Source organism: Spermophilus citellus, assembly GCF_964194105.1.
Source record: "Spermophilus citellus genome assembly, chromosome: 5".
Classification (NCBI taxonomy): Eukaryota; Metazoa; Chordata; class Mammalia; order Rodentia; family Sciuridae; genus Spermophilus; species Spermophilus citellus.
Genome location: NC_138186.1, coordinates 41,630,756 through 41,658,162, shown reverse-complemented (window position 1 = coordinate 41,658,162; position 27,407 = coordinate 41,630,756). Strand labels below are relative to the sequence as shown.

Genomic DNA, 27,407 nt, shown 5'->3' with positions numbered 1-27,407 from the left:
TAAACCAGGACTGGATTTTGTAACTTGATATCTACACAATACAGCAAAAAAGAGTTGTCCTCGGGTTTAATTCTAATATTAAAACACTCCTGTATTGTAAATAAATTGCTCCCAAGTCTGATATTTTCTGTTGCTTTCTATAAATTCATAGCATTACCATTTGGATTTGGGTCAGCATTTTTCTTCAACAGAACCTAGTCACACTTTTCACCCAGGTAGGGGAGAGGCTGAAGCCCTCCATCCTTAGGCCAGAGTGGGTAGATGGAGAAGCCTGAAATGTTTTATAGTTTAATAAATGTTCACACATCCTTTCTTATAAGCTGGACTTAGTCATTAACTCAGATTCAATACTTCTATCAGACTTTTTGTAACAGTTTTTTAAAAAATCTTCCTAATGGAGAAAATCTTTAAAAAGAAAAGTAAAAGAAAGTTCTCTGTAGATACACTACTTAAATACAACCATGGTTAACTTTCTGAACCATTTTATTTCAACTTCTCATAGGGCATATTTTGGTTGGGTAGGTGTTTTGTTTGGTTTTGTTTAAGGTGTTGTGTCTAAGGATGAAATCCCTGGGCCTCCCACATGATAGGCAAGTGCTCTACCACTGAGCTGTACCTTAGCCCAGGTTGGTTGGTTATCTTGATAGAGTTACTATCATACAGTATACACAGTTTTTTGTATCCTATTTTTTCTTTAACTTTATAATTTAAATATTTTCCCATGTTATTTTAAGCTTTTCATAGACATTGGTATACATATGAATGAATGGTTGGGATGTTTCTTAGCATCATTAATTTCTTTGGACATAATCCCATGATCTAAAAATCAGAGTGAAGCAAATTAAACAAGCTCTGCCATTTCCCGACTACCCTTTCATGACACCCAATTTTAGTCCCTTCTTTCAACATTCAACAAATAAGCTGGCTTTTTTAAGCATATTGTAGTTTTTATTCAATAACACCACTAATATTTAATTTTTTATTGAAATCTTGGGTAGAGAGACATGTGAAGGCAGAGGGTTGCATTTGCTGACATAGAACTTGGCTGAGTAAGATCAAGAGTGGGATAGGGAAAAAAAAATGGGATAGGGCGGGGATTTAAAGAAGTTCAACATTGGTTTTATTTTTTTAAACTATCTTTGTGTGGAAATTAGATTTCATTTTCCTCTTATTAAAACACAACTTGAATACTTTGTTTCTGTGTTGTCTAAGAAAGGTTGAAAACTTGTATCATGAGTCATTTATGTTTTTCATTTGGAATCTGTGATTGTATTAAATGTATTGTTGATGGCTAGGCTATGGAACCAACCAATCTAGATGCCCATCAACAGATGAATGGACAAAGAAATTGTGCTATATATACACAATGGAAGATTACTCAGCCATAAAGAAGAATGACCTTATGACATTTGCCAATATATAGGTAGATCTGGAGAATATGTTGCTAAGCGAAATAAGACAGTCCCCCAAAACCAAAAATTGAATGTTTTTGCTGATATGTGGAAGCTAAACCACAATAAAGCAGGGAAAAGGGGAAGAAGAAAAGTTCAATAGATTAGACAAAGGGGAATGAAAGGAAGAGAAGGGAGATGAGGAAAGGAAAGACAGTAGAATAAATCTAGCATAATTTTCCTATGAACACATATGAAAATACCTAAATGCATACCACCATCATGCCCACCTACAAATATGGAGTTGTAATTAAAATAACATATATCCTATGCTTTTATAATTTATCAAAATGTATTCTACTGTCTACCACGCGGCCTGCGCAATGGTTTCATTAATGAGGTTCTAGGCATAAAGTTAGTTAGAAGAGATGGAAATAAAACACACAGGCTCAGTTACCTTATTTCTATTGCTAGGTCCCAGAGGGCTCCCCTCTCTGGTTCCCTCCTCTAACCGCCCAGCAGGGCAGCAAGGATTACTCAGGGCTAGCAGGAGAGAGAGAGAGTGAACACGCCGGGGAGTAGCCTTTTATTGGGGAACAAGAGATTCAGGGGAGAATTCCATCCGATGAAGGTTGAGTGGGGGCTGCACTCCAAGGTCAGGGTCAGTGATTGGGTCCCCAGGGTCAGTGGTCAGGCACACCCCCACACGGATGGGCTCTCTCATCAGGAAAGGGTCGGGAAAGCTTCGACATAGCCAAAGCGCCTCAGGCCCTTAACGGAGTCACCCAATCACGTGTCAGAATGGCTTCCCACACTACTGTCATGTATAACTAAGAAGAACCAATGAAATAAATGTTTTAAAAAATATTGTTGAGGGCTGGGGTTGTGGCTCAGTGGTAGAGTGCTCGCCTAGCATGCATGAGGCTCTGGGTTCAATCCTCAGCACCACATAAAAATCAAATAGAGGTATTGTGTCCATCTACTGAAAAAAAAAAAAACTATTGTTGAGACCGACATTTCCTATTTTGAATTTTTTTAAAAAGCTGTTTTTTAATACATTAAATGATACTAAATAAAGGTGGGGAGGAAGGAAGAAACCAAAGGAGAGACTAAATAGAATATCTGGAGTTTAAAAGTGCAGTAACTGAGATTTTAAAACTTCACCAAGGTTAGGAACAATGGTGCACACCTGTAATCCCAGTTACTCAGGAGACAGAGGCATGAAGATCACTAGTTCAAGGCCAGCCTCAGCAATTCAGCAAGACCCTATCTCAAAATTTAAAAAGGATGGGGGCTGTGGCACAGTGCTAAAGCATCCCTTGGGTTCAATTCCCAGTACCACAAACAAACAAACAAACAATAAATAAATAAATAAATAGATGGTTGAAAGGATGTGGCTCAGAGGTAAAATACTCTTGAGTTCAATCCCCAGTAATGAAAAAGAAGAAGGAGAAGGAGAAGGAGGAGAAGGAGGAGAAGAAGGAGAAGAAGGAGAAGGAGCCAGCATCTGGCAAGGGCCTTCTTGCTGCATTATCCTATAGAGAAGGCAAAAACACAAGAGACAAAAGGGGGTCAAACTTGCCCTTTTATGAGGAAATGTTCCCACAATTAAGGCATTAATACATGAAGTCAGAGTCCTCATAACTTAATTACCTCCCATTAGGACCCATCCCCTAACACTGTTGCACAGAAGTGTTAAGTTTCCAATATACACTTTTGGGAGGACACATTCAGAATTCAAAATATGATATTTTCTTACCAAACTTCCAGAATTTCAAGCCAATCCCAAAGAACCAAAAGTCAAATGTTTTCTCTGATATGCAGATGCTAATTCAAAATAGAGGGGAGTGAAGAGAGGGGATGGGGTAGGGGGTAGGAATGATAGTAGAATGAATAGGACATTACCCTTTGTGCACATATGATTACATGACTATGTACATCATGTACAGTCAGATGAATGAAAAGTTCTCCATTTATGTATGATGTGTCAAAATGCATTCTACTGTCAGGTATAACTAATTATAACAAATTAAAATATATATATTTTTTAATTCTGGAATTTCATAGAGAAAAAAGATAAGAGATTTTTAAATTCAGTTTTCTTTTTAACATAGAAGAAGCCAATAATTCTGAGGTAAAGCCCAATCTAAATGCTGAGATATGAGAGTTTCTTTTCTTTGTGTGTGTGTGGAGTGGGGAGCAGTATTGGAGATTTAACCCAGGTCACTTTACCAATGAGCTACATCCCCACCCTATTTTTAAAATTTTATTTGAGACAGGGTCTCACTAAGTTTCTGAGGCTGGCCTCACACTTGCAATCCTCCTGTCTTAGACTCCCAAATCACTAGGATTACAGGCACTCACCATTACATCTGGCTTAAAGATTTTTCAGTAGTAAATACAGATCCTCCTGATACTGTCTCATCAGATCATATTCAAAACCTAAAGTTCAACTGTAAGAGCCTAAATGTTTATACGAAACAACATGTTGAATGAAACTGGTACCATTATTCAATACTTGGTTAACATAAATACCACTGCTTCATTACCTAGTAGTTATAAAATAAAGCATGCTGTTACTTTGCAGGAACAAAAAGATTATAAAGGATAGGGGAAATTTTATGTTCTTTTTAGATATCTATACAAATGTGATAAAACTGTTAAAATAAAAAACAAGAAAACTATACACTGCACAGAGTAGTGAATCCCTTCAAGGAAGAAACAGTAAGGAGGGACAGAGAAGTGGACACAAGATGGAGTCAGTGGTTTGTTCTAGATCTTGGGATCCATAGAAGGTTAATAAGTATGTGATTGATCATTAGTGATATAATTTGTACTTGTATGATATTTATTCTTTTTGTGTATTAAGTTTTGTTAAAAATACAATTTTCATTCCACTGTCATATATAAATAAAACTAATTTTAAAAAATTTTAAAAATACAATTTACATATATTTATGTGCCTGCCTTTGACCCAGAAATTCTACTTATAGAATTGTATGTGGGTATACTTGTGTGGTATAAAATAGCAGATGTATGAGGATACTTACTGCAGTATTATTTTTAATAGCAAATTATTAGAAATAAAATTAATAAGAGAGTAGTACAATAAGTAAAGGTACATACAGTGGAATATGTATGTAGCCTTTGAAAAGAGGTAACTTCAAACACATTCATATGGAACAATCTCTTAGCAAATGAACCAAATGAGGTAATATGCCTGTATTGTGGTCTAAAAGTAAGGACATTACATGTTTATAGTTATTTATATTTGTACATGTGCCAAATATCAACATATTGGCTCTCCACTCCAAATTCAACTTCTATAATTTCTCTGCATTAATGGACAGAAATCCTTCAAATATTTCTCCTTTGTAGTAAGTAAGAGAGCTCTGGGAAAACATCACAGGAGAAAGGGGCTTCTCTTCTGAACCCACTGTTGCCAGGTGCAGGTGTAAAGGTAAGCTAGTTATGTTCTGCCCCTTCCATGTGTCTAGAATACATAGCAATCCCACAGCCCAACCCAGCTGTTGATCACCTTCCTACAGCCATCTCATCATAGACACCCCATGCTACAGATCTCTCACCCACAGTTCCCTCTGATCACCTGCAGCCCCAAAAGATTTTCCCCTACAGCTCTCCCAGCTCAAAGAGGACCACAAGTCCTCCCAACTATGGTGGCACTCGTACTCTTTGTATGCCAAGTATCCTCTTGCCAACTGTGGATTTCCTGCTTTATCAGCACCTGTGGACCAGCTCTGAACTAGAAAAACTATAAAACTTTTCTGCTATTCCAGTAAGCTGCAACTACCCCTTCTTTAGTGTAGTGTGAATTCTGCATTGGGAGAAGGAACTAAACTCTCCCTCAGCCCAAGAGTATCCAATAGATTTATCTTTATACCTTATAGTCTTTTTTTAAATTTTTTGGTACCAGGGATTGAACCCAGGGGCACTTAACCACTGAGCCACATCCCCAGCCCTTTTTTGTATTTTATTTAAAAACAGTGTCATGCTGAATTGCTCTAGGGCCTCACTAAGTTGCTGGGGCTGGCTTTGAACTCACAATCCTCCTGCCTTGGGATTACAGACATGTGCCATTGTGCCCAGAATTATAGTTACTCTTATAGCATAGCTTAACAATGCTTTATAGTAAACTTCCTGTTTGAAACACTGTGATTTCTGTCTCCTGACTGGGCCTATACAGTATAATAAAAATAAAACATTGCAAGAATATACACCAGTATAATATAAATGAAATAAGAAACTGGTCACAACTGTTACACCTAAGAAAAGGGAATAGTTTGAACAGACATGGGAGGGAAATATGCTTTTTCTTTGTGTGTGTGTGTGTGTGTGTGTGTGTGTGTGTGTGTGTGAGTAGCACTGGGGATTGAATTCAAGGCTCTTTCATCACTGAGTCCTTTTTATTTTTTTTTAAATATTAAGATAAGATTTTGCTAAGTTGCCTAGGCAGGCCTCAAATTTGTGATTCTTGGTCCTCAGTCTCCTGGATCACTGAGATTACAGATGTGCACTACCAAACACCCTAGCAGGAAATCTATTTTTTTAAGTATGTCCTTGACTGACTTTTGAATGTTCCAGCTGTGCATGCTTTACCTATTTGTGTGTGTGTGTGTGTGTGTGTGTGTGTGCATGTGTAAAAGAGAAAATTTTAAGCTGCTATAGGCTCGGGACAGAAGAGGCTACAAATATATGCCCCAGTAGGAATCAGTTGCAGTGCTTATCACTAATGGTCAGGCAAAATGGCCATAACAAAGCAGTAACTAAAATAAAAACAAATTTAAATTTATAAACATCTTGCTCCTTATCCACTCCCAAAGTTGCTTTATCCATGAATATTGTATATGCCACAAAACTATCAGAGATTACTAATACATCCCATACTGTTGTGGTTTAGATATGAAGTGTCCCCCAAAAAAACTCATGTGTAAGATGATGCAAGAAAGTCTAAAAGTGAAATGATTGGGTTATGAGAACCTTAACCTAATCAGTGCATTAATCCCTTGTTAGGAATCAACTGGGTGGCCACTGTAGGCAGGTAGGGTGTGAGTAGGAGGTGGGTCATTAGGATGTGATTTTGTGTTATATATCTCTCTCTGCTTCTTGGTGCCTGTGTTCTGACCTGCTTTCCTTTATAACACTCTTCTGCCATGATGCCCTGCCTCACCTTGGGCCCACAGCAATGGAGCAGGTTATCTATGGACTGAGATATGAACTTTTCCTCCTCTGAAATTGTTCTTGTCAGGTCTTTCGGTCACAATGACAAAAAAGTTGACTAAAACACATCCTATAATATAAAGCCAAAAGAATTTCAAAAAGCTAAATTTGGGAGAGAATCAACAAAATAACACAAACCTGAGATCATCACTGAACTGGCTTTGTGCTTGTGCCTATAACAACATTTGAAAAGCATATATGTAAAATCAGAAAAGATAATGCAGTCAAGGGCTGCAGAATAATGTGGTGGCCAAGGAACTGCAATATTGTGATATAAGAAATATTTTATCTCTTCTCCCAGATTCTGGCATGGAGCTCCTGAAAATTTGTAATTTTCTAAACAATAGGAATGCTAGGAGAATCTTTATTTCAAAACTAAAATTTGATCTTTGACCTTGGTTTCTGACACAGAACTCCTTATCACTTGGAATTTCTTTGTTAAAAAGAACATCTTTTGGGGTTGGGGTTGTGGCTCAGTGGTGGAGCACTTGCCTATCATGTGCGAGGTGCAAGGTTCAATCCTCAGCACCACATAAAAATAAATAAATAAAATAAAAGTATTGTGTCCAACTACAACTAAAAAAAAAAAAAGAACATCTTTTTGTCCTAGTAAGATGTCACTTGAGCTCCTGAATGGGTCCTAGTCACCAGAAAAACCAAACCCTGATTAGAAGTTTAGAACTTTCAGCTCCACATCCCACATCCACATCCTGGAGAGGGGCTGGAGATGGAGTTAATAATTATCCCTGCATGATGAATCCTCCATGAAAGATTCCTGAACTATGAGGTCAGAAAGCTTCCAGGTTCCTGAACACATGTAGGTGTTATTCTCCACTCGGCATGTCCTGGATAGAGCATGGAAACTGTCCTTTCCCACATTCTTTACTCTAAGCATCTTTTCCATCTGGCTGTTCAGCTACATTTTGTATAATACCCTTTATAATAAACTGATAAACCTAAGAGCTTTCCTAAGTACTGTGGATCACTCTAGCAAATGATTGAATCTAAAGGGAGGATTGTGGGAACCCCTGATATCTATCCAGGAAGTCAGAATTTCCAGAGCCTGGACTTAAAATTAGTATTTGAAGTGCATGGCAGTCTTGTGGGATACCTTAACCTATGGGATCTGACTCAACATCCAGGTATATAGTACAGACTTGAATTAAGTTACAGGGTGTCCAGTAAGTGTCCACTGGAGAATTTCTTGGTCAATGTGGGAGGAAAAACAACGCATTTTAGTGAACAAAATTGTCAAGGGTTGGGGCTGGGTTTGTACCTCAGTGGTAACACACTTGCTTAGCATGTATTAGGCACTGGGTTTGATTCTTAGCACTGATACCGCTGTTGACCGGTGACGAGTCCTTGCTTCCCCGATGTTGAAGAATAACACCAAAGGAGCACGCCGAGGCAAGGTCAGAGTAGAAATTAGAAGTTTATTAAAGGACAGCAGAAAAGACTTCTCCCGGAGGAAGAAGGGGAACCAAGAGGTGGAATCCGTGGAAGTGCGGTTGTTTCCCTTTCTTATAGTTTTGGGGATGGAATGTAGGTGGGAGGGGTTGGGACACAGGTGGGCCAAAGAAGTCATCTGGGCAGGAAGGACTTCATTATCATTTCTTTGGGATGGGGTATCTTTAAGTTTGTTGGGGGCTGTTCATTAACACTTCTTTGAGGTGGACTTTGGCCTAGGGCCTTTTCAGGACTTCATTAACATTTCATTGTCCTGTATTTTCCTTGAGTCATTCCCAGCATGGCCTCCATTTTAGATTTCACTCTGTATTAGACCCGATTTACCTAACTACACTGACTACCTAACTTTAAATCTGGCTTCAGCACCACATAAAAATAAATAAAAGTATTGTGTCCATCTACAACTAAAAAAAATTTAAGAAAAAAAGAATTGTCTAGGGTTGAGAGCATAGTGGAGAAAACAGCTAAGGTTCTTTTGTTTGTTTGTTTTGGTTTTTTTTTTCCTGTTATACAGGATCATGACCAATTTTGCAGTAGACAGATTGTCTTGAATTTGACTCTTAGGCCTATGAATTCTTACTCAGAATATGGCACCAATATATAATGTTTGTATATTTCTTGCACATTGGACATTCAGCAGCAGCAGCAGAAGTTAAGTGGTGAGTGGAAGCCCATGCTTTTGGGCCCATCTGTACCTCCCACCACCATAGCCACTGCTTTCGTGAGCCCATTGTGCAGCATTGGGGTAACCTATGCAGAGGCTGGTTGAAGTGAAGTACTCATTCTCTTACTTGGTGGTTGAGTGCTTCTTAAATTATGGATGTGCCCCCATGGGCATTAGCATACAATACAAAAATACTCACACTTTCTTTTGCATTTTCACAGAATCATTTGTGTGTCTCTTCCCTGAATTTTAATCTTTGATCTTCCAAACCTTCTCCTTCCAAGCCTTTGGTCAACTAGCTAAGCCATTTGCCACTGTCTATTTACATCTGTTCTTCCATTGAGTCCCTTCTCCTTCCAAACAAAACGTATAGCCAGGTGCATCACCCAAAGCCCTGTCCTTTGGGAAGATTTCCCATCACTATTGTCTTCCACAGCTACTTTTGATTGAGGCTATAGTGCAGCAGCAGTCTGTTTTTGTTTGATTCTTATTTATTTATTTTATGTTCTTCTTTATTTTTTTGTTATTTTATTTATAACTGTGAAGTTCATTGTGACATGTGATACCAGTTTGGTGGAGTTTGGAAATGGGTTCTTGTTCCCAGGGTTGAAGAATAACACTGAAGCAAGCGTAGCAAGCAAGTTGTATTTAGGAAAGTGATAGAGGACAGACTCCACAAAGAGAAGGAGGCCTTGGAACAAAAAGCCAAGGGGAGAGGGTGCAACTAGCTTTCTTATAAATCCCAATACCCATGTCTTTAATCACTGTCTTCTCTTTCTTCCCTGTATACATGACTAGAAGCAGGAGCACAGGAGATTAATTGATCGTAACCCAGAGTGTCCAGGAACACAATCCCAGTTGACCCAGCAAAACGATTGTTCTTTCTTTGATAACCAGTCATCACTCTCTTGCCTTCCATCCTTCATTACCTACACTGACTGCCTGACCTTTGCCCCTGCCTCAGTTTGCTGAGGAATGGGACATATCCTATCCACTTAGGCCAGGCAGGGCCATAGCCAAATTGCTTTTTGGCAAAGAAAACATGTGGGGGGTCAGCACAGTGGGCCTATTTTATAGAATAATTCTCTCAACCTCATGTTCCCACCATCCTCATCTGTTTCCTAACACATGTGTAGAATATAATTTGCTCCATTTCAACCCTCAGTTTTCCCCTCTCCCTCCCCTTCTCCCTCCCCCTACCATCTTCCCCTACTTTCTTGGTCTTCCTTCTATTAATTTATTGTATTTTAATTGATATATTATGGATATACATAAAAGTTGAATTTATTGTGATATATTCATACATGCACACAGAATGATGCATAGAACCAGTTTCATTCTGTGGTTCCTCCCCCTTCCTGTACCTCTTCCTTCCCCCTTGATTCCCTTCCTCCACTCTTTTAGTCTTCCTTCTATTTTCATGGGATCCCATCTTTTTAAAAATTTCTTATTTCTCTCCAGCTTCTAGTTATGAGAGAAAACATTCAATCTTGATTTTCAACATATTAATGCAGACACCAACTTCCTTAATGAGACTCCCAAAACTCAAGGAAATAAAACCAAGAATCAATAAATGAAATGACTTCAAATTAAAAAGCATCTTCACAGCAAACAGTTTAGACATCCATGCAGTAACCCTATGAATGTGGATAGTGCTTCCCCTAGAACCAAAAGACTATCAAGCATCAGTGGTGTTACCATCAGTGCTGTAAAGTGCAATAACTTGTCCTTATTTCAAAGGAATGTCCTTGCTAGGAGTGGTGTCACACACCTGTAATCCAAGCTACTCAGGAGGCTGAGGCAGGAGGATCCCAACTTCAAGGCCAGCCTGGGCAACTTAATGAGACCCTGTCTCAAAAAATAAAAAGGAATACCTGGGAGAAGTGGTGCATACCTGAAATCCCAGGAACCAGGAGGCTAAGGCAGAATCTGAGAAAATCTGCCAGTTACTCCTCTGACAGGTGATTAATATACAGAAAGTATAAAGAATTCAAAAAACTTAACACACACACACTCACACAAAAAAAAAAAAAAACCACCCACAAATAATGCAATCAATAAATGGACAAATGCCAAGTGCAGTGGTGCACACTGTAATCCCTGCAACTCAGGAGACTGAGGCAAGAGGATCACAAGTTCAAAGCCAGTCTCAGTAACTTAGCGAGACCCGGTCTTTAAATAAAAAATAATATCAGGATCAGTTAAGCCAATCTATATAGAAATCTTCTAAATATTGTGCCCCTTACCTGAATGCTCACTTTTACTCATTTTATTAAATAGTCACATTGATTACCCAATATCTGTCATAAACTATAAAATGATAAGTTAATACAGATGGGCAATACATGGCTCATAGTTTCGAAGTATGTGCTGTTCAAAAATGGAAACCAAGAAACAATTAAAACAGCACTCCATGTGTTGCAGTACAGTTAACAAAGGCATGATGGATATAGAAAGAAAGGTGTTATCAACATAGAATGCTTTAAGAGGGAGAGTTGGCACTGGGTTCTAAAGTATTTTCATGAAATATTCAGTACACAAGTGCATGTGGGTGTGGCACTGACAGCCTAGGGAAGATGCTGAGTATCTTGTATTATTTTGTTTGTATACACCTTTTAAATTTGAATTGTATTGTAGATCGTAAGATACATGTCAAATGTGATTTTATTAAGAGACAAATACTCAATTTGCAATCAACAGTGTAAGAAACCCTGTATTCATTCGATTAATGTGTGTTTTAATTATCTACCAGTACCAGCCATTCCAGGAACATTAAAAATGGTATCTTCAATGCAAATAAATAAATAATAGAGTTGGGAATATGGCTCACTGGTTAAGGGCCCCTGGTTTAATCCCTAATACCAACAAACAAATAAACAAATTATATAAACAGGCATTTCTCATCCTCCTGATGTGAGGAGTAGCTTACAAATGGCCAGGAAATATATGAAAAACGTTCAACATTCTTAGCAATCAGGGAAAGGCAAATCGAAACTATACTGAGACTTCATCTCACCCCAGTTAGAATAGCAATCATCCAGAGTACAAATGATATGGGCTGGGGTTGTGGATCAGCACTAGAGTGCTTACCTAGTATGTGTGCAGCACTGGGTTCGATTCACATATAAATAAATGAATAAAATAAAGGTCCATCAATAACTAAAAATTTTTAAAAAGAATACAAATAATAACCAGGCACAGTGGCACATGCCTGTAATCCCAGCAATGTGGGAGGATCCCAAGTTGGAGGCCAGCCTCAGCAATTTAGCAAGATCTTTTATCAAAATACATAATAAAAAGGGCTGGGATGCAGCTCAGTGATAAAGCATTTCTGGGTTCAATCCCCAGTACCAAAAAGAAAGAAAGAGTACAAATAATAATAAATGCTGGTGAGAATGTGGGGAAAAAACATACTCTCAAACATTGTTGGTGGGACTGTAAATTAATATGACCACTTTGGAAAGCAGTATTAAGATTCCTCAAAAGACTGGGAATGGAACCACCTACAACTCAGCTATTCCACTCCTTGGTATTTATCCAAAAGAACTAAAATCAGGGCCTGGGGATGTGCGCTCACCTGCCATGCATGCAGCCCAGGTTCGATCCTCAGCACCACATACAAACAAGGATGTTGTGTCCACTGAAAACTAAAAAATAAATATTAAAAAATTCTCTCTCTCTCTCAAAAAAAAAAGAACTAAAATCAGCATACTATAGAACATGAATACTAATGTTTGTTTATAGCAGCCCAATTCACAACAGCCAAGTTATGGAACCAGCCCTGGTACCCATTAACCGTCAAATAGATAAAGAAAATGTCTTATATATATGCAATGGAATTCTACTCAGCCATAAAGAAGAATGAAATTAGGGCATTTACTGGTAAATGGATGGACTAGAGAAAAATATGCTTTTTAAAAAAAGCAGTCCATTTTAAGCTCAGACCAATGTCTTGAACTGAACTAAAATTAGCATTTTTTTCCCTCTGTAAACTTCTCATAAAGTACCTCTCCTTCCCACTAAGAAAGATTATAGATGCTTATAAACTCTTACAAGCCTCCCATCAGGGAGGGTATCTATTTCCCATCCTCTTGAATCTACGACTGGTCTATGGCTATTTTGACCAAGATAATGTGACAGAAGTGACACCATGCCAGTTCTGGGCCTTGTCTGTAAGAGAACTGGCATGGCTCTTGGAGTCCCAAATCACCATGTAAAAAACTTGACTTTTATGCTAGAGAGATCATTTGTAAGATCCTGAGATAATATAAAAACAGAAAGGTCAAGATGAGCCCAAACTTGCAATAAACCCATCAAGGTGCCAGGATGGAGCAGTCCATCTGTCAGCTGAATACCTCCAAGCGATCCCAGATGACCCATCATGAAACATAAGACTCACCTAGCCAAGACCTTCCTGAATTCGGCCAATTATACTGTGAGATACAATGAAGTTGTGGTAGGTTTAAACCATCAAGATTTGGGAGATTTGGGGCTGGGGATGTGGCTCAAGCAGTAGCACGCTCACCTGGCATACGTGCGGCCCAGGTTTGATCCTCAGCACCACATACAAACAAAGATGTTGTGTCTGCCGAAAACTAAAAAATAAGTATTAAAAAAATTCTCTCTCTCTCTCTCTCTCTCTCTCTCTCTCTCTCTTCTAAAAAAAATTAAGATTTGGGAGATTTTATAATATAATAATAGATAACTGGAACACCTCCCATGAGCCACTGATGAAAGCAAAGGCAGAGATCCTGAGGCAACATGGACAACATGAGGATCTGGGCCACAAGCTTATGCACCTTACTTTTGCACCCCAGTTCTGCTCATGCTATATTTAGAATGTACTTCTTCTGTATTTCAATGGATGATGCTATGGCTGTGTGACTTTTTCATATTGATTGGTTTGACAGTACCCAGGTAATCATAGGCCTTTCGAGGCTCATAGTCATTTGATGCCCCACAGTCAGGAATCCTGTCTCTTATAAGACCCAGTAGCAAGCTGGGAGGATTTCCTAATGGAGTACACTTTTCTAACAGCATAGACTTGAAGTCTATGTTGTGATTTTCCTTTGGTAGTGTCACACTGCATTTTTTACCATCACTGATACCTCTAGTATCTAGTACTCTAGAGTTTGTTAGATCAGCTAACCAAAGTAACAGGGCTGTGTAGAACAGCCTAGAATAGCCACAGAACCCTTCCTGCTCTGGGCTCCAGTCAGTTACTAATGAACACTTCCATGCAGTAACCCTATGAATGTGGATAGTGCTTCCCCTAGAACCAAAAAACTATCAAGCATCAGTGGTGTTACCATCAGTGCTGTAAAGTGCAATAACTTGTCCTTATTTCAAAGGAATGTCCTTGCTAGGAGTGGTGTCACACACTTGTAATTCAAGCTACTCAGAAGGCTGAGGCAGGAGGATCCCAACTTCAAGTCCAGCCTGGGTAACTTAATGAGACCCTGTCTCAAAAAATAAAGAGGAATACCTGGGAGAAGTGGGACACACCTGTAATCCCAGCAACTAGGAGGCTAAGGCAGGAAGATTGCAAATTTAAGGCCAGCCTTTGCAATTTAGCAAGATCTTTGTTCAAAAAAAAAAAATGCAGTTAGGGTCAGGGGCATGGGATGTAGCTCAGTGGTACACACCCTTGGGTTCAGTCCTCAATACTCAATTAAAAAGAAAATGTCCCGGGGCTGGGGCAGCAGCTCAGTGGTAGGGCGCTTGCCTAGCAAGTGTGAGGCCCTGGGTTCGATCCTGAAGACCACATAAAATGAAACAAATAAAGGCATGCTATCCATTTACAACTCCAAAATTAAACAAAAAAGAAGAAGAAGAAGAAGAAGAAGAAAGAAAGAAAATGTCCCAACAGGCTCCAGACTACTAGATCTCTAAAAATTTTATAGATGGCCTTGAATCTCTATAGGGTTTCTCTTCCACCCACGGAGTGTTTTGTCTTACCAATGGCCCCAACATACTTACCTTTCTATCTCATTCTGTTTGATTAATGCAATATCATCTATATAGTGAAACTATGTGATGTTTTGTGGAATGTCCAGAAGGTCGTGTCTAAGAGTATACTGGGGCTAGTTCATACTGCCTCATGAAGCTGATTTTTAAATTTTCAAGAACTTTTGAAACCAGTTGTTAAACAGCCAACACAAAAAAATGGTTATTTAAACTTACATTCAAATAAATTATATTTTAAGACAAAAGTAAAAAGTACTTAAACTCAACATTTCCTAGTTATTTTACCATAGTTCACTGTTATCTATGCTCTTGTGGTTATTCACATCTGTAATGTCTGTATAATAAAACTACTATATAATATACTGCATAGTAGTATGTTACTATGTGTCTCTTTTCAACCTTTTTTTTTTTTTTTTGAAATGTCACATTGACAGTTTAAAATTGGCCATGGTGGGAATATTTTAGACAATGAAAATCGTAAAATGCTACAAATCAAAGCTTTTTTTTTTTTCAACCTGGAGTAGCAACCATCAGTATCCTTGTCTCTTTGGGCCACATAGTCCAAAAAATCACAAATGTGAACTTATATCTACACTCTGTAAATGTAAATTGCCTCTGGTCCTCTTTGCTGATAGTATTTTAACAGAGCATTCATCAGATAGATGGTTGTGTAACATGGACCTGGAACTATGTTAATAATACACAATGACTGCAATTATTGCTCTCTATTGGTTTAGTTCGTGGTAGCCCAGTCATCTTCCAAGATCCATCTGGTTTTTGTAGTGACTAGACTGGTGAATTAAATGGGGCATATGAAAGGGACAATTAGCCCTGAATCCTTTAAATGTGGCATCAGGCAATCATTTATTTTTATCATAACATTGTTCTTGATTTACTGCATTTGTGGAGAAGGGAGTGCAGATTCAGGGCATCATTTGGCTTTCCCCACTTTTCTATTACTCCATACACCAAAGAACCAATGTGGAGATCCTGCCAACTCCCTAGTACATGCATCCCAATTATATCTTAAGATAGGCCAACGGGTACATTCACTTGATCTGGACCTAGGCCAGCTGAGCCCACAGGCCCCAGCTGTAATGGAAGAGAGGTATGGTAATGACTCAGCTGAACCATATGAGAGTGAGACTAAATGTTCTAAGTATTCTTATAGCCCCAGGGTGTTATAATTCTGTTAGTACAGTGTGGTCCCCTTCAGAGAGAAGTGTTGAATGGAAAAATAAGTAGGTCAGTGGATCCTAGGCCAGGCATGGTACTACACACTTGTAATCACAGACACTCAGGAGACTAAGGCTGGAGAATTGCAAATTTGAAGCCTGCCTCAAGCTACTTAGTGAGACCTTTTCTCAAAATAAAATATGAAGGGCTGGGGATGTAGTGCAATGATAGAGCACTTGCCTAGACACACAGGCCCTGGGTTCAATCCCTAATACTGCAAACAAACAAACAAACAAAAATGTGGGGTCCTGAGTAGGTGAATCAGAGGCCTGAGGGGGAGAGCTGGATGCTGGGAGTCACTGGAAGTAGAAAGGAGGAGATGCATTGTCCTTATTCTTACTGTTCTCAGAGAGAAGCAGTGAGTGACCTTTGTACCTACCACTGTGGTGAGGACTCTCGCTGGCATATTTTCTATAGATATTCCCCTGCCCCCTTTACCATCATCAGTGGCTAATTAATTGTCTGTGGGCTGTGGAACCCTAGGGTCTTAACAGAATTAATGAGTTCTTTCTCTCTATGGGATGAGAGTCCTGGGATCTCTCCCTCTACCGTCACACAACATCAACCTACCTAACTCCAGTATCACTAAAGCAGAAGCCAAGTTCTCCTTGACTGAGAGGGGTGGTTGGTAGACCTTCTTAGCAAAGAGGTATCTCTGACTTCTCTTGGCCTCATCTTCTCTGCAGAGATAGGGTGGGCTGTGGTTGGTGAACAGCCAACATACTTGGGTTCACACATCAGCTTGGGTGCTTATTAACTATATTGCCTAAATTTTCTTTGCTTCAATTTCTTCATATTAAAGGAAAGATAATACTAACACATAGAATTGTGAAGGACAATCAGAGGTATGCTGGTAAATGTTTAACAACCAGTTGGGTTGGGGGGAGGCAGAGCCAATTTGTAGTGATGTCCATTTCCATAGTGTAAATACTCCTCCTGTAGCTGATTCAAACTACCAATGGCTTAATAAGTATCTCACAAAATTTCTGAAAATTTAATAATCAAAAGATAGCATGAGCCAGCTCTAGCACATCACATATAGATGTGCTTCAAAAGTGCTTGCTAGTAAATATTAGCAATTCTTGTTAGAACCAGAGATTTAGTTGCCCAATGATGCCTATTCTTCTTAATTTTTAGTTGCTTTGTTTTTCAGGGATAGGGATCTTATCCAGGATTTAATGCATTGTAGACAGGCACTTTACCACTGAGCTACATCACCAACCCTTTAGTTATCTTCTTGATGTCCAAGTGGAGACTAAGTGCCAGCTACGAGTTTTGTCATGGTTGTTTGCTGGCAGCAAAGAGATTTTTCTTTGATTAACGGTAAGTAAAATGTTTGTTGTTCTCCTGTGAGCTATCAGTTTCCACAACAGTGAGGCATTGTATTTGGAGTTAGAGGGATTTTTATAAGACACATTTAATCAACCTGACAGATTCATCCCTCCAGCTCTGGATGGGAACAGGTCATGGTCAACCACAGCTCCCTAGTGGGCTCCTTCCCTCTGGGCTTTTCTGAACTCCCAAGACTGGAAAAAAGTCTCTAGAATCTTATCCTGGCACTTATTGACTAGGTGACTTTAGAAAGTTGTTATCTTTTCTGAAACTGTTCACTCTGGTAAAACTGGAATAATATCTTCTTTGCATATTGCTATGAGAACCAGAGGTTCAGGGAGCTGCTTAGTACCACACTTGGCCCATAGGAAGCACTTAACATACAGTAGCCACCAATAGCAATGGCAGGTAATGACTATGGAACTATCGTAGACCCCTTTAGGGAGGATCCCTAACCCGGATCTTCTCATAATCCTGGTACTATGGTCTCAAGAAACAAATAAAAGCACAAACCAATAAATGAATGTATATGAAGAAGAATTATTATAAGTAGTAAATGAAAGAGTTCAAAAGAGAAAAAAGTACAGAGTCCCTAAAACGGATATAATCTAAACTGGGTGCACTGGCAGATGCCTGTAATTCCAACTACTCCAGAGACTGTGGCAGGAGCATCACAAGTTTGAGGCCAGCCTCAGCAACTAAGCAAGACCCTGTCTCAAGATTAAAAGAACTGAGAAGGTAGCTCAGTGGTAAAGCACTGCTGGGTTCAATCCCCAGTACTCCTTCCCACCCCCACCCCCCAAAAAACAAGATGTATCCTATGGATATCCAGAAATAAGGTAGAAAAAGAGAGTGAAGTAACAAGAGAATAACCAATTTAAAAATGCAGAAAACTGATTAGGATAATAGTTGACCAATGAATAAGAAATAGTTGACTATTGTTTAAGTTGCATACAAAGAATTATATATATCAAAGAAAACAAATGAGGGGTGGCTGCTGACAGGCATGGAGTTTCTTTTTGGGGTGATGTGAAATGTTCTGGAGGTAGGTGGTGTTTAATTACATAACTGGTGAATATACTTGAAAACTCTTAAGTTTGATATGTGAACTCTATCTCAAATAAAAGAAAGAGAGGGAGAAAGAGAATTAAAAATTCAAAGCCAGGCACAGTGGTGCACACCCAGAGTCCCAGCACTTGGGAGGCTGAGGCAGAAGGATGACTTGAGCCCAGGATTTCAAGCCCAACTTGGGCAACATAGCAAGACCCTATCTCAACAAACAAATGAACAAATTCAGAAGGTAGTTCTGTGCTGGAAGTGGAAAATTAAGAAGTCAGGGAGGAGTACATAAGAGCTTCGAAGACCCTGAAACGTTTGTTCAGTTCCTTAATCTGGGTGGTGGGCATCACACAGATTGACTTCGTTATTTTTAAGACCAAGCACAGTACTGCATACCAGTCATCCCAGCAATTCAGATGACTGATCGCAAATTCTCCTAGGCAATTTAGCAAGAATCTGTCTCAAAATAAGAAATTTTAAAAGGCTGAAGATGTAGCTCAGTGGTAAAGCACCCCTGGGTTCAATTCCCAGCGCACACACACACATACACACACACACACACACAAAAGTTATTCTTGTTCATAATGTTATGAACTCAGTATTTTTAACATGTATGGGGTCATTCTCACCTCCCGCTGGTAAACTTCCCTTGGGACTAAGCAATTCTCCTAATCAGTCATCTGAGTGACTTAGGTTGCTAAAGAGACCCAGGTAACTGAATTGATCTTGCTATAAGTGCGGATCTCTTAAAATGAAAGAAAATCTCTCCCATAGATAATGCATTCTCTCTCAAATAATCTCCCTTGCAAATGAAGCATAAAATAGAATATGAAGTTCTACAAAATTCATCTAGCCAATAAAAAATAATCAAGCTGACAGAAATAATATATATAGAGAGAGAACATTCATTCAAAATATATTTACTTGCTATTTATTCCAACAAATAAATTAAGAACAACAGTTAGAAAAGCACTCAGAACATAGGGCACCCAATAAACCTTTGCTGAAAGAATGAGTTAACGGATCCACATTTGACATCAGCCTCCTTTGCCCTCACTCAAGTCAGAAACATCAGCACAAGGTCTCTGACCACTGTCCACCACATTCCATTCCCACTAGACATTTGACCAGGAGTGAGCATCCAGAGTGTTTTTACAAAACAAACTGGAACACACTAATCTGACACACTCATCCCTCTAGCTCTGAACAGGAACAGGCCATGCTCAACCAAAGCTCCCCAGTGGGATTCCTCCTTCTGGGCTTCTCTGAACACCCAGGGCTGGAAAGGATTCTCTTTGTGGTTGTCTTAACTTCCTACCTCCTCACCTTGGTGGGCAACACACTCATCATTCTGCTGTCAGTGCTGGACCCCAGGCTCCACTCTCCAATGTACTTCTTTCTTTCCAACCTCTCCTTCTTGGACCTCTGCTTCACCACAAGTTGTGTCCCCCAGATGCTGGTCAACCTCTGGGGCCCCAAGACCATCAGCTTCCTGGGCTGCTTCATCCAGCTGTTCATCTTCCTGTCCCTGGGGACCACTGAATGCATCCTCCTGACAGTGATGGCCTTTGACCGCTATGTGGCTGTCTGCCAGCCCCTCCACTATGCCACCATCATCCACCCCCGCCTGTGCCTGCAGCTGGCAGCTGTTGCCTGGATCATTGGATTGGTGGAGTCAGTAATCCAGACACCAGCCACCCTCCACCTACCCTTCTGTCCCCACCATCAGGTGGATGATTTTGTGTGTGAGGTCCCAGCTTTAATTCGGCTCTCCTGTGGGGACACCACCTACAATGAGATCCAGATGGCTGTAGCCAGTGTCTTCATTTTGGTTGTGCCACTCAGCCTCATCCTTGTCTCTTATGGTGCCATTACCCGGGCAGTGTTGAGGATTAACTCTGCAAGGGGCAGGAGGAAAGCTTTTGGGACCTGCTCCTCCCACCTCATTGTGGTTACCCTCTTCTACAGCTCAGTCATTGCTGTCTACCTCCAGCCTAAAAATCCCTATGCCCAAAAGAGGGGCAAGTTCTTTGGCCTTTTCTATGCAGTGGGCACTCCTTCACTTAACCCACTCATATACACCCTGAGGAACAAGGAGGTAAAGAGGGCATTCAGGAGGTTGTTGGGGAAGGAAGTGGAGCCCAGACAAAACTGAGGGAGTGCTGATCAATCTGCTTTAAAATTGAAAGAGGGGCTGGGGATATATAGCTCAGTTGGTAGAGTGCTTGCATGCACAAGGCCCTGGGTCCAACCCCCAGCACCACAAAAAATCTGGGGGGTTGGGGTTGTGGCTCAGCAGTAGAGCACTTGACTAGCATGTGTAAGGCACTGGGTTCTAGTCTCAGCACTGTATATAAATAAAAAAATAAAATAAAAGTCCATCAACATCTTTAAAAAAATTGAAATTTGACATGATTTCATCAGGAAGATTGAGTTTTGCAGCCCTCTGTCTTCTTCACACCCATATTTTCACAGCAATAGATGATTTTGTGTGTGTGTGTGTACGCGCATACACTATACAAGAGAAAGAATACAGATAGGGAGATAAGTATCTATATAAAACATTTATCATGAATCAAATTTAATATTTTCTTTTTCTCTATTTTATTTTCAACAATTTGCCCTCAAAATCATGTTCCTAATGTTATCATTTCCAATTCCCCTCCGTTGTCATATTATCACTATTTCTTATCTCTAGTTCCTACCCTATTTTCTTTCTCTTTTTTTTTTTCCACTTACTTATATATGTCTGGTTTATATTCCCATTCTGATTTGTCCCTCAAATATTAGTAAGAGAGATGGGCAGCCTGTAAGTTCAGAAACTCACCCAACAACACACTGTGTGAGAACTAAAGGACCCCTGACATCCAGTCAGGCAATTCTCAAATACACATTGTTGTTTTCAAACCCATAATCAGATACTCTAGTATCCTTAGGCTTGAAGCCAGCACAGAGCCTTGGGAAGAAACCTTAACTTCAGTCCTGGCATTTCTTCTTTACAACGCCAGCAACAAGCTCAGGGAAAAGTCTTCATGTTTAGGCAGGCAGGATAATTTGTACAATGAGGACTCTGATGCCATCTATTGGCCAAATGTGAAATTGCATGTGCCATCCCTGGCTCATGACCTGAAACTTCATGATCAGCACACACTGTGCTCTGCTCAGACAGGAACTGTTTATATACCAATTATGAGATTCCAGACACTATTTAATGTAATTTCCACACATTTATGCATTTAACCCATGTAATAACAATATGAAGCAAATAATACATCTTTTTTCAGAAGCAGAAACTAAGACACAGGATTTGGAACCAGGAGAACTGACCAGATTCCACGTTCTTAGCTCTGCCTGTGGGTACGATTATTGCCCTCCCAGCCCAGGTGAGACACCTCAATTTCTCAACAAACTTGAGAGCATCATCCCAATCTAGCAACACATGTACCATGGTCACTACGTTTTGAATCTCAGAATACATTGTTGCTTTGGGGGTTTTGTTTGTTTTTAGTACTAGCAATAGAACCCACTTTACCAGCCCTTGTTATGTTTTGAGACCAGGTTTCACAAAGTTGCTCAGGCTGACCTTGAACTTTTGATCTTCTGCCTCAGTCTCCAAAGTTGCTGGGATTACATGTGTGTGCCACCATGATCAGTTCGAATAGTTTTTCAAATGCTTCAAATCATCATCCCATGGCAACAAAAAAACAAACAAAAAAAACCCTTGTAAGTATTTTTACAACTCTGTGCTCCTGCCTTCCTCTGTGTTCCTCTGTGCTCCTGTTCTTCCACGAGATTTCAGGCTCCCATAAAGCAGAGAAAAATTTGCAGATAATTGGCACCTGATTCTATGGATAAGTGAGTGAGCGAATGAATGAATCTTTCCCTCCAGAGAATGTAAATAGTTGTGGAGTCCTAATCCTACAGATTCCTCTGCCTAGCTTTTCCATGGAACTGACAGCAATACCAAATTCTATTTCTAAGCTGGACATGGTGATGAACACCTGTAATTCCCCAAAATCAGGAGGCTGAGGCAGAAGGATTGCCAGTTCAAGGCCAGCCTGGTCAACAGAGACCTTGTCTCAAAATAAAAAAGGGCTGAGGATGTAGATCCGAGGTAGAGTGTCCCTGGGTTCAACCCAGTACCACAGACACACACAAAATAAGTAAACATGTACACACACACACACACACACACACAAACACACACACTTGGGGTTTTTTGGGGGGTGGGGGGGAGTGCTGGGGATCAAAGGGCCTCAGGCTTGCTAGGCAAGAACTCTACCATTGCACAATACTCCATCACCAGTTTTTTTAGTTTTATTTGTGTCAAGGTCTTCCTGTTGTCCAGGCTGGGCAAATTCTCCTTGAGTACATGCCAACAAAGAAAAATGAAAATTCTAGTTTCATTTCTAGTCCCTACATAAAATGGCCTTGATCCAACATTTATCCTGTTATCAGTCCAGAACAGCAGCATTAACTCTATTCTAATCCTAATCTTCATCCTAGCCATTCATGTGTTAATCTTATTTTCTCCTCAGTCTAATTATTAATCTTAAAGTAGGGTCCTCATTTTATGTTTAATAATTCTAATCTCAGCTCCATAAGCAACACTAATGTTAATTCTACTTTTCAAGGCTCTTATGTAATACTGTTTCTCAAGACCTGCTCCATCTTCTCTCACTGGCACCTAGAGACCTCTACTTTTTCCTTCTGTTTATCAGCTCCCTAAACCCAGAAGCTCAATTGTTTCTAGATGGACTCTAGGGGAAATACAACAGAGAATTAAGTGAAGCAGTTTATAGGAATCCTTTTTAATGAAACCTGCTTCATTAAATAAATGCTTTAACTCAGGCATTAGGACTAACATTTCTTATTCTAAATTCATCCAGTATCCATGTGAAAAGTTATATATTTGATACTCTAGAAGAAAAAACCCATTTAAGTTTATTTAATCACAACCCTAAATAGTAGGGACAGTCAAAGACATATCTTCAGCACAGGTAGCAGTAATACAACTGAGTTGGGAGCAGATAAAAGGTTAAAGGAATGTACAATAAAAGCATATGAAGGCTGGGGCTTTAACTGGGTTCGATCCTTAGCACCACATGAAAATTAATAAAGATACTGTGTGTTTAACTAAAAATGCATACGGTGTGAGTGCTTGGAAAGGAGGTGTGGTTGGTCAGAGAAGTTTCCATAGAAGTTTGAATCATGGTGGATAACTAAATTAACTTGAAATATTTGCTGCTTACTGTATAGAAAGGAGTAAAGGCAGGGCTTATACATGTTACCCATTAAGATGGGGAGGTGTGGGGCTGGGGATGTGGCTCAAGCGGTAGCGCACTCGCCTGGCATGCGTGCGACCCGCCTGGCATGCGTACGACCCGGGTTTGATTCTCAGCACCACATACAAAGATGTTGTGTCCGCCGATAACTAAAAAATAAATATTAAAAAAAAATTCTCTTTCTCTCTCTCTCCCTCTCTTTTTAAAAAAAAAAAAAAAGATGGGGAGGTGTGGGCTGGGGATGTGGCTCAGTGGTAGAGTGCTTACCTAGCATGCCTGAGGCACTGGCTTTGATCCTCAGTACCAGAAAGAGATGGGGAAGTGTACAGGCCCTATACACTGGGCCCTCTGTGCTAACCCCTCCCCAAAGTTTTTAAAATTATTTATTTACCTTAATTTGTTATATATGACAGCAGAATGCAGTTCAATTCATATTACACAGGTAGAGCACAATTTTTCATGTCTCTGGTTATACACAAAGTAGATTCAAACAGTTCGTGTCTTTAAACATGTACTTAGGGTAAATGTTGACCATCTCATTCCACCAACTTTCCTACCCCCCCCACTGCTCCCTTCCCCCACCCAATTTTTAACAAGCAATTTACATACAGCTCTGCCTGGCTTAAGTCAATAGTATATGTTATATTCCTCAGAAAACAACCAGTTATTTGCAGGAGGAATGTAGGCCTGAAATTCCAATAACACAAATTACCCTAAAGGGGGAGACTTTTGTGACCTTTATGCAGACCGGATTCCAGAATTCAGGGAGATGAGAATGCCCCCAAACCATAAAACCTGTAAGAACAGGTTCCAATTAGAACCAGTTATCATGGGCCAAAGTGATCTAGAGTTGTCATGCATAGTGGAAACTTGAAAGTCTGAAGTCACCCTGCCAACAGTCAAGAGTTAGGAAGTAGACAAGAGCAGAACTCTCTGGAAACTTCCCTGGGACCCCAATAAAACTGGAGGGCAGGAGAGGCACACCATCCCTGTCTTCTCTGTGACCCAGTCTCACCTTTGAGAGTATCTCCTTTTCCCTTTCCCTATTCAGCAGTAAACTCATGCCTGCTACTCTGAGGGATGTCTGAAAGTTTTCTGGCATGATTACAAGAACTGAAGTGAGAGAGGTCTGCCATGGCTGACTCAGCTTAGTGGCAAGGTATCCTGTAACACAGTTGGTAGCTACTCAGTCATTTAAATAGATAAGCAGGGAAAAGATAATGAAGGGTAACTGAAAGCCACAGGGAGGCACATCTGACAGATATGTACCTGGAAAATGGAAGCTTGATATGTTAAAACTTCACCCAGTCTTAATAAAGAAAATATTATCTCTTGTAACCAAGTATCCAGGAACTTTTTTATCACCAATACTAAGTCACAACCCCCAACCTCCCCATAGCCAAAACATCAACCCTCACAAAGAAAGCTTGATGGGAGCTATTCAAAGGATAAAAAACTGATTAAGGACACTGAGTCAAAAAGAGAGGAACTGGAAATTGAGACAAAAACAGGGGACTCAATTTCCTTAAAAATTCCAACTCTGAGCATAATACCTCTCTCTTAGAGGTAGTCCATGCAGTTTACATACTGTCAAAAAAAAGTCTAAAAGTGGACTTGGTCAGGGCGCTGTAAACTTCCCCAGCTCCCAATAAAATCAAAGGGCAGGATTCCTTCTAATAAGGCTCATGCCTGTAGCTCTGAGCAACGGGCCTGAAATCTTTCCAGCCTAATCACAAGAATCTGGGGTTGAGAAGCCTTTGCACTACTTGTTTCAAGAAGGCCCCAGCTATTTAGAAGGCTGAGGCAAGAGGATCCCAAGTTCAAAGCCAGCCTGGACAACTTGGTGAAACCCTATCTCAATAAATTAAGGAGGACTGGGGATGTGGCTCAGTGATAGAAAGACCTGGACTCCATCCCAACACTGCAAACTAAGTGGGGGAGGGTAAGTATAAGGAGTTATGCCAGGGAGACAAAAGATTAAGTAGGAAAGTATTTTAGAAATGCACAGAAGTTACTGGATTGGATTCAACTAAAAAAGCGGGGGATGGATCCCCTCAAATGTTTCAAGCCTGCAGGATTTAGGATGCCAGAAAGCATGTACTTAACTATCCACCTAATATAACATTTGTGTTGAAAAAAGGAACTTTATTCCAGAACCTTGGGGTTTTAGCTGAAGTTCAAGTCAGGTCACTAGCCCACTGACAGGGTCCAGCTCCTGTAGTATCCCGCAACGACCCAGCATGAAAGCAGCCTTCCCAATTTCTTCAATGCAGAATATCACACCCCTCCCCTTCTAGAAGAGTACCAGAATAGTTGCTTCAAAATATGCCTCTTTAGAATATGGATTGAGCTAAAGGTCATGAGAACCAAAGGGCCAGAGAGAATGCTCTCAAAACAGGGAAGAGATTTTTCCTTTGGTAAAGGAAATTTACATTTGCAAAGGTATAGTTTTATCTATGGAGAAAGCACTAGCTCAAATCTGCATAACAAGCTTCACTAACAGAGCTTTCTACCCAGAAGCCCCAACCCCCTTCTGCTTTGCATAGCCTAAGACAGTATAGAGCCCAGATTGTTATCACTGCTTGTACTGCCTAGGTGACCTAGCTGAATTTTACCCCACCCTAATATTTGAGGACAAGATGTCTGAAGGCCAGAAGTCCCTCTTCAGGTAGTCTATCAGAAAACATGCTAGGGAGAGCATCAAATGATCTCTAACTTCATTATAACCTCATCTGCTTGCTAAATGACAACCCTCCCCCCAGCACCATGACAACTGATAATTGTGCTTGAATTCTCAGAAAATCTCCACCCATTCCCAGAAGATATCACCTCCTTCTCCTTTATTACTTTTGCCTTATATCTATAATCTTCCAACCCCCAACAGGTAAGAAGTTGCTTTGCAAGTTCATCTCCCACTTTTCCTATTCCTGGCCAATAATCAAGTCTCCTCCACTGCTCAATTGGAGCTTAGGCTTTATATTGGTTCAATAATTCTAAGAGGTAAAAAGGATCCAGCCTTTGGGGTCAAAAATTGATAATATCACAGAGTGTAGTGGTACATGTCTATAATTCCAATGGAGGATCATAAGAACAGCATCAGCAATTAGTGAGCCCCTGACAACACAGGGAGACCCTATTTCAAAATTTAAAATTTTTTTAAAGAGCTGGTAACATAGCTCAGTGGTAAAGTGTCCTAGAATTCAATCTTTAATACCAAAAAAGAAAAAAAAAAATGGTAATGCCATTTGTACACATACAAAGCATGTTAGTAAACTTCTATTTTGGATTTTGGCACGAGGAATTGAACCCAGGTGTATTCTAGCACTGAGCCACATCCCAGCCCTTTTTGAGACAGGGTCTTGCTAAGTTGCTTAGGGCCTCACTAAGTTGCTGAGGCTGTTTTCGAATTTGTGATCCTCCTGCCTTAACCTTCAGAGTTGCACCACCATGCCCAGCTTTCTCTTGTTAATGTCTTTTACCAATCTAATTTACAGGGTCTCAGCTGGGGACCTAAGATGGGTAGATGGGTAGATAGGTATAGGAAAAAGATTTTTTTCCCTCTCCAATACCCTTTGACACACACACCTCAAGATGCACATGCATGATACATAAATGTTCCTCACTTTGCTATACTCACAGTCCCTAGAAGTGTCCCCATATAGGCTTTCACCTGTGTTCCACCGCAGCTGCCAGGATGCTAGGTATCATCTGCCATGAATCATTACTGTGGTTCCATAATTCTAAGAGGTAAAAAGGATCCAGCCTTTG

General features: G+C 40.0%; 1 protein-coding gene across 1 annotated transcript; it reads left to right on the top strand.

Annotated features, from left to right (window-relative positions):
• Nucleotides 1-19,543: 19,543 nt before the first annotated feature.
• Nucleotides 19,544-20,509, top strand: LOC308649852 (olfactory receptor 2H2; the record flags this gene model as incomplete). The annotated part of the gene is made up of 1 exon (XM_081295701.1): nucleotides 19,544-20,509. The coding sequence occupies exon 1, from the start codon at nucleotides 19,574-19,576 to the stop codon at nucleotides 20,507-20,509; it is 936 nt and encodes a 311-aa protein (XP_081151827.1). The 5' UTR covers nucleotides 19,544-19,573.
• Nucleotides 20,510-27,407: the final 6,898 nt, after the last annotated feature.